The sequence below is a fragment of the Malus sylvestris genome, chromosome 4 (genome assembly GCF_916048215.2).
Source record: "Malus sylvestris chromosome 4, drMalSylv7.2, whole genome shotgun sequence".
Classification (NCBI taxonomy): Eukaryota; Viridiplantae; Streptophyta; class Magnoliopsida; order Rosales; family Rosaceae; genus Malus; species Malus sylvestris.
The window spans coordinates 28313443-28322236 of record NC_062263.1 but is presented as its reverse complement, the minus strand read 5'-3'; the positions used below and the strand labels follow the sequence as shown (position 1 = coordinate 28322236).

General features: G+C 38.6%; 1 protein-coding gene across 1 annotated transcript; it reads right to left on the bottom strand.

Annotated features, from left to right (window-relative positions):
- Window positions 1-349: 349 nt before the first annotated feature.
- On the bottom strand, window positions 350-6604 carry LOC126620093 (allene oxide cyclase, chloroplastic-like). The gene is made up of 2 exons (XM_050288568.1): window positions 5732-6604; window positions 350-473 (listed from the first exon to the last, which is right to left on the bottom strand). Exon 1 carries the CDS (start codon window positions 6567-6569, stop codon window positions 5793-5795), a length of 777 nt encoding a protein of 258 aa, XP_050144525.1. The 5' UTR covers window positions 6570-6604; the 3' UTR covers window positions 350-473; window positions 5732-5792.
- Between the last annotated feature and the right edge of the window lie 2190 nt (window positions 6605-8794).

Sequence of the window (8794 nt, the reverse complement as noted above, 5' to 3'; positions counted from 1 at the left end):
AATTTGTGATGCATCTTATCTTATATCTGTTGGTTTTTTTTGTACAGGTTTTTCACCCTCGTTTCCACCCTGCCTAGTTTTATATAAACCGATGTTTAAGTTAATTACAATAAATTAGTAACAAACTTATTAGTCAAACATAAAAAGCCAAAGCAGTCATCGGACCCAAAACCCACTGATGGTCTAAATTACTACAAATTAAGTACAAATTCTTTCACCTAGGATTTTCTAAGGATTCATTAAAATTATTTTTCACAATGAATTGCATATAATATTTACAAGTTTCTCTTTCATATCTTGTGATTTGTGTAGTTAAATTCGATGAAATTCGTCCAAACATAAGGAAACATCAGTGATATATGTTAATTGTTACATGAACGATATAGATTCACGCGGTTGGTAGTCGAGACAAAAATCAAAAGTACAAGAAATCTTCAAGAAAAACATTCCATTTCAGCATAGCTAGTAACAACCTAGCCAAAACTGTTAAGCAACATATTAAGTTGCAGTAGTGTAATAGAGAAGACGAAGAGGTTTTAGAGATAGAAAGATAGAGGGAGAGAGAGAGAGAAAGAGAAATGAATTATATTTGTACTGCAAAGTTACTCAATTACTCTTCTTACAATTGTTATATATACATCTATATATCTTCTTCACTAAGACACTTATAACAACCATACTGATCTTATAACAACCACACTGATCTCTTGACACATGTCAATGTATCTAACCATCTATTATCTATACTGTTAACATCCTCCCTCAAGCTCAGGAGAAGGACCACGAAGCCTGAGATTGCAGCAATGAGCACGAAAAAGTGGTGCAGATAGGCCCTTTGTCAGAATATCAGCAAATTGCTCATTAGAGGAAACAAACTGCATTTGAAGTAACTGTTGGGCAACTCTGTCACGAACAAAATGGATATCAATCTCAATATGTTTGGTTCGTTGATGCATCACTGGATTACAAGTCAGAGCAATAGCCGAGAGGTTATCACAAAACATAATGGATGGAGTCGAAACTGTAATCTGCAGAAAAGTAAGAATCTGTCTTATCCAATCAAGCTCAGCGGCTATTGTAGCAATGGCACGATACTCAGCTTCAGTAGAAGAGCGAGAGACAGTGTTCTGCTTCTTTGATGACCACGAGATGGGATTAGAGCCCAAGAAAACAACCAATCCTGTTGTAGAGCGTCGATCATTCGGATCCCCTGCCCAGTCCGCATCACTAAATTCATTTAACTCCAAGTCGCCCTTAGTATATTGAAGACCATATTGTTGAGTACCGTTAAGATACCGTAATATCCTTTTTACAGCCAAGTAATGGGACTCCATGGGACACTGCATGAACTGAGCAACCTGATGTACCGAAAAAGCAATATCAGGTCTTGTGAAAGTTAGATACTGTAAGGCGCCCACTATACTTCTGTACAATTGAGGATTGTCAAATGGTATGCCATCGTCCTTAAGAAGGCGATGAGAAGGCAGACAAGGAGTAGCACAAGATTTGGACTGATGCATTTCTGTCTTTGTCAATAAGTCAGTGACATATCTATGCTGAGACAGAAACAACCCTTCTGTAGTTGTTGTGATTTGAACACCAAGGAAATAATGGAGGGGTCCCAGATCCTTAATATCAAATTCTGCAGCCAACGCAGAAATGAGCCCTGGAATTACAGAAATGGCACTCCCAGTGATGATTATATCATCCACATAGAGAAGAATAAGTACTATTCCAGAAGAAGTATGTTGGACAAACAATGAAGTGTCGACATAAGTTGTGTGAAATCCCAAGGAAGGCAAGAACTTAGTAAACCTCTCATTCCATGCCCGGGGAGCTTGTTTGAGACCGTATAAAGACTTGTGAAGTTTACACACTGAGGATGAATAGATAGGGTCTACAAAACCCGGAAGCTGCGCCATGTACACTTCTTCTTCCAAAATACCATGCAGAAAGGCATTTTTTACATCGAGCTGCCGTAAACCCCAACCATAATGTGCAGCTAAGGCAAGAACAAGACGTACTGTAGTAGGCTTAACAACAGGACTGAATGTCTCACCATAATCAATTCCTGCCTCTTGATTGAACCCCTTGGCTACAAGCCGAGCCTTGTATCTCGAAATGGTACCATCAGCATGTCTCTTGATCTTAAAAACCCACTTGCACCCCACAAGGTTTCTGTTTGATGGTAAAAGAACTAAGGACCAAGTTTTCTGGGAATGCAAGGCTTGTAGTTCTTCCTCCATGGCCTTATACCAAACTGGAGATTTAAGAGCAGATTTATAAGACAGTGGTTCAATCTGAGATAAGTCAACATCTGTAGTTGGAGAAGTCAGAGCACTCAATGCTTTCTTCTTGACAATGCCACTCTTCGATCGTGTTTGCATAGGATGCAAGTTAAATGGAGGTAGAGGAAGAATAACTTGTAAACTTTCTGGAAGAAACTCAGGAGCCACAGGAATGGAAGGAGAAGTACACTGAGGGACAGTGCAAGTAATGGGGGAGCTGATGTCGTCGGTTGTTGTTGGCTGAGACAAATCAGGTGCAAGAGAAGGATTGGAAGATCTAGGAGTGGCAGTAGCAGTAGTAGGTATAACACTAAGGCTAGGCACGGATGAATTAGAAGACACTCCAACAAGCAGGTTGTCCCGTGTAATAGACACTGGATTCATTGATATTTCAGGAACAGACTGTGAAGTAGAAACAGATGACTTGTGTACAAGAGAGGAATAAGGGAAATCACACTCATCAAATATAACATGGCGTGAAATATAAATTCTCTTTGAGCTAACTTCAAAACAAATGTACCCCTTGTATTTAGATGCATAACCCAGAAAGATACATAACTTGGTTTTAGGTTGCAGCTTGTTACTAGTATAAGGCTTTAAGAATGGGAAACATGCACAACCAAAGATTCTAAGGTGTTGAACATCTGGAACTGAAGTGAACAGAACCTCAAATGGTGACTGATTATTTGTAGTTGAAGAAGGCATCCTATTTATAAGGTATATCGCAGTTTGACAAGCAAAGGACCAGAAAGATGCTGGAAGATGTGCATTTTGTAACAATGTGATGGAGGTTTCAACTACATGCCTATGTTTGCGTTATGCCAGCCCATTTTGCTCTGGAGTATGGGGACATGAGATTTGATGAGTGATCCCTTTATCTAAGAGAAAGGATTGAAGAGTGTGACTTGTATATTCCCCACCCCCATCACTTTGTAAAGTTTTAACAGAAACTGCAAAGTGATTAAAAATGAATTGATAGAAACCAATGAACACATAGCAGACTTCACTTTTATTATGTAGAGGAAAAAGCCAACAATATCGAGTACATTCATCAATGAATGTCACATAGTATTTAAAACCATCAATAGAGGTACAAGGAGCAGGGCCCCAGACATCACTATGAACTATTTGGAAAGGATTTACAGCTTTAGACACAGAGGATAAGAATGGGAGCTTGCTAAATTTTCCTTGTAAACAAGAATGACACACAGAAGATGAGACATCATATGGGACTGAGATATTGGACTTTCTAAGAATAGTAGACATAATGGAATTGGATGGGTGACCTAGTCTGCTATGCCATAAATTGGAATGTACTTTCTGGCCAAGAAATGCAGCTGTAGAGGCTGGATTCTGAATTGCAGCTGGTCTTGACATTGGTAGTGGATACAACCCATTACTGCACTGGCCCTTGTACAGAGTCCTCCCTGTGGCTTTGTCCTGAATCCAGAAATTAAAAGCATCAAAGATTAGCCAACAATGGTTATCTAGACAAATTCTGTGCACAGACAACAAATTCTGAGTAATTTTAGGAACATAGAAAACGGAATTAAGCTTCAAGTTTTGAGTAGGGGTAGGAATGATAGAAGAACCAATGTGTGAAATTGGTAAACCTGCACCATTCGCAGTTTGAATTGTCTCTGTGCAGGAGAATGGAGTAGCCAAGGAAAGATTCTGTAAGTCTGCAGTTAGGTGATTTGTTGCCCCTGAATCTGTAATCCAGAACTGTTGAGATGAATCATTCGATGTTGGAGTGGATGAGGAAGAGTTTACATGCATTGCAGTCATTTGAGGAGCAGAACCAGAAATATTGGCATTTCGAAAATGACAGAACTGAGCAGTGTGATTCTTCTTGCCACATATTTGACAGCCATCAACGACAACAACATCAGTATTTCGAAACCGACAGGTATCAGCAAGATGACCAAATTTTCCACATATTTGGCAAGCTGATTGGGTTGGAGGTGCACCAAGAATACCAGGAGCAGGAGTTGTGTAGGTGTTTCGTGAATTCCCAAATCGAGAATTAGTATTATAGTTGAATTTTCCTCGACCCTTGTTCTTGATGTAATTATTCTTGAAATATGTATGTTGCTGAAGTGGGACACCAGAGACACCAGAAGATTGATGTGTTGAATAACCGGGATTTGGATTGGCAGAAACCCCTTGACTATGACCACCATAATACAGATGAGGTGAAAATGAGGAATTCTTGGAACCAGATTCAGAGTTCTTGGCAATCATGGCAGACAAAAATGGCGTAACAGCTGTATTCTCAATCATTGCTTCTTCAGCAAGCAACTGAGACCTCAGATCTTTAAGAGAAATAACATTCTCTCGACCTCGAATGATAGACCGGATGGTATTATATTCTCCCGATAAGCCATTAAGAGTGAGAATGACAATATCATCATCCTCGAAATGGACTCCGGCAGCTGCCAAATAATCACGAGCAGCCTTGATCCTCTGCAAGAATTGAGATATAGAATCAGGGCCTTTCTTGATATTATGTAACTCAGACTTCATCTGGAATATGGTTGCACGAGTAACAATAGAAAATTGCTCCTTGAGACGAATCCATAGATCCCGAGCACTGGTGCTTCCAATGACACATGAAATAGCGGATGGAGAAAGGGTGACAGTAATAAGCTGCATCAAAGCTCGATCATGCATCTTCCAGATCTTGTATGCGTCTGTTTCAATTCGGGATGAGGAATCTCTAGAATCTAAATCAGAATCGCCAGACCCAGAAGAGCCAAACTATGCAGGACAAGGACTAGAACCATCCAAGAACCCCATAATTCCATGACCTTCAAGTACGAGTTGCATCTGAAAGTGCCATGTGAGGTAGTTGGAATCATCAAGCTTCACAGTCATCGACGTAGGAACGGTGGAGATAAGAGATGTGATAGGCGATTGCACAATTTGTAGTTGATTGGCATTCACCATTGCAAATTGTCGAAGAAGAGTTCTCACAGGAAATGTATCGAACACGTAGAGGGCACGATTGCTCAGACGAAGAATCACAACCCGAAGAACTATGAAGAATTCCCAGATCAGAAGAACACAGCAGAGAAAGAAAGAATCTTGAGCGGCGGAAGCAAAAAATCAACAATCCAAGATCAGAAAAAACCTTTCAAGCACGTAGAGCTTGATCGGCGAATAATACCATGTTAAGCAACATATTAAGTTGCAGTAGTGTAATAGAGAAGACGAAGAGGTTTTAGAGATAGAAAGATAGAGGGAGAGAGAGAGAGAGAAAGAGAAATGAATTATATTTGTACTGCAAAGTTACTCAATTACTCTTCTTACAATTGTTATATATACATCTATATATCTTCTTCACTAAGACACTTATAACAACCATACTGATCTTATAACAACCACACTGATCTCTTGACACATGTCAATGTATCTAACCATCTATTATCTATACTGTTAACAAAAACATCATCTCCAAAACAAAACAAAACAAAACAAAAATAAAATAGTAAACATAATCATTCAATTAGTAAAACCAGCAATGGTGGCATGAGGCTCAAGAGCCTTGGCAGCTGGACTGCCCTCCACCTCAGGGTTAGGCTCCACATGCTTCCCAAGAAGCTCTTCAGGTAAATTCTTTATACCCTTGAGATAGAATGTGTAGAAAATTTTAAAAGGGTACACAAGCTGCTGCAACTTCACTTGACCATACACACCTTCGAAAATTCCAGACCCTCCTGTCACCGCCAAATACGAATCCTCATAAGTTAAATAAGCTCCCTGCACAGAAATGTGACCATAGTCTCCAAAGTTGAAGCTATAGATACCCTCGTATCGATCTCCACTATTGATCTTCTCCGGATAGTGTTGGATCAATAGGGTTATCCCCGTTGTGATTCCAATGCGTTTTTGTAAGTCCCCGGTGTACAATTTGTTCGTGAAAGGGACAACATCGCCAAGGCTGTGGACTTCTTTCCCGCTCAATCTTAGGTAGGCCGGGCTGCCACGGTCTAGCTCATTGAGCTCGTACACATGAAGCACGTGTGGAACTTCGGAGGCAGGTCTTTGATCAGTGTCGGCTGATGGGCTCGCTTGGGTTTTGCAAGTGAACGAGAACGTTTTTGGCACGGAGAAGTTGTTCAAATGTGAGTAGGAAGTGTGGAGTTTTATATCAAGTGGGTTTTGAAGCTTCAATGACTTAGAATAATTGGTAGGTGAATGATGAGCACACGAGCCTAGCTTAGGGTTTGCAAGTTTCACAGAGGGAACGAAAGTGAGCGAAGAGGTTAAAGAAGCCATTGATTCTAGCTAAGTTATTTTCCTCTTCTTTTCTTAGCAACTGAAAATTTCGTGGAAAATGCATAGAAGAGATTGTGTTTATATAGGATTTGACGGATAGGTTTATTTTCATGTGAATTCAATTAGATGAAGGTGGAAGGGTAGGAGAGTGTGAACGACTGACTCATTGGATTTCCAAGATAAATGAATGAATTGCTTTCAGTGCGTTATTGATTTCAATGCAAGAAATGAATCGAGTTCATTGTTTTTCAACTACTAAAATAAATGGATTAATAAGTATACTAATTATCTGATGAAAATTATTGATTAATGGTCTGTAAACTGGATGTATACAAATTTAAAAATTTAAACTTATTCAACGTGATAAATAAGGTGTTGAGTATTACCACCATTTGAGGGTGGTGAACAAAATGCAACTGAGCATCTTCAATAGAAGTCTCTATTTAAGGACTCCCAACCCTACTTTTGAGTACTCATTACTGAGCAAATTAGGCCATCTTGGTTATTGAAGCCCTACCATTACATTATTTTATAATTCTAGCATGTGCTTGCTTATATTATCTCACGCAGGTTTAAGTTGTAGAGCCATATGAGAATGGGTAATGCTAGTGAGATTAAATTGCGGATAAAATTTTGTAAATTAAATAACATGAAAGTTGATGATTGGATTTTAATTTTTACTTAAACGTTGATAAACGTGTTCATTCATATTGGTGACAAATCATTTAATTTATAAATATAATCTATAAAAGTAGTCTCTCTACCACTACCCTATAAGAATATGTGAGAATGGTATATAAGATCAACGGTGATTAGGTCGGCTGGACCCTCTTGCTAATTGATCGGGCTATAACGAGCATGGACCATCTTAAATGGGCTGACCCATTGCACACTTTGGCAATATATGTGTATTGTTTCACTCCTAATAAAATAGAGGCATTTTGTAATAAATCCAACACTTAGCAATATTGGTTAAATTATGACAATATCAATGTTGTTAAGCGTGTTGTTAGGCGTGTACCAATGATCTGTATATGTGAATATCTAACATATTTGTTATAGACTGTTTCTTATTTAGACTGAACCAGCATATATACTAGGGTTGGGCATTTAAATAAAATAAATAAATAAAAACCGAGTGAACTGGCCGAACCACATTGGCAACTTGGTTTGGTTTTTTTATTTCTTCTAATTTTCGGTGGGGTAAATTACATAGTAGCCCCTCAGGTTTGAGGTCTATTTGCAATCTTATACAACATCTTTAAAACATTTCACTTTCATACCTCAAGTACTATTTTATTTCAATTTCATACAACCGTTACATTTTCCATCCATGTATCTATTAAATGCTGACGTGGCTGCCACATATATGCCATGTGGCTGCCAAATGTCTGCCACGTGGCAAATAAAATAATTTTTTGATTTTTTTAAAAAAAACCTGAAATTGGAAGAAAAGAAAGAGGAGGAGGAGGAAGAAGAAGAAGAAGAAGAAAAAAAAAAAAGGGACCGAACCCAGAAGAAGAAGAAAAAAAAAAGGGACCAAACCCAGAAGAAGAAGGAGGAAGAAGAAGAAGAGAAGAAGGAAGAGGAGGAGGAGGAAGAAGAAGAAAAAAAAAAAAAAGAAAGGGACCGAACCCAGAAGAGAATAAGAAAGAGGAGGAAGAGAAGAAGAAAGAGGAGGAGGAGGAGGAAGAAGAAGAAGAAGAAAAAAAAAGGGACCGAACCAGAAGGAGGAAGAAGAAGAAGAGAAGAAGAAAGAGGAGAAGGAGGAAGAAGAAGAAGAAGAAAAAAAGAAAAAAAAAGAATGATCGAACCCCCTGCAACCCAGAAGAATAAGGAGGAAGAAGAAGAAGAGAAGGAGGAGGAGGAGGAAGAAGAAGAAGAAGAAGAAGAAGAAAAAAAAATGGACCGAACCCAGAAGAAGAAGAAGAAGAAGAAGAAAGAGAAAAAATAAAAAAATAAAAGTGGCAGATAGGTTTTTTTTTTAAAAATTAAAAAATTATTTTATTTGCCACGTGTCAGACATTTGGCAGCCACGTGGCATATATGTGGCAGCCACGTCAGCATTTAACAGATACATGGATGGAAAATGTAACGGTTGTATGAAATTGAAATAAAATAGTACTTGAGGTATGAAAGTGAAATGTTTTAAAGATGTTATATAAGATTGCAATAGACCTCAAACCTAAAGGGCTACTATGTAATTTACCATTTTCGGTGGTAAA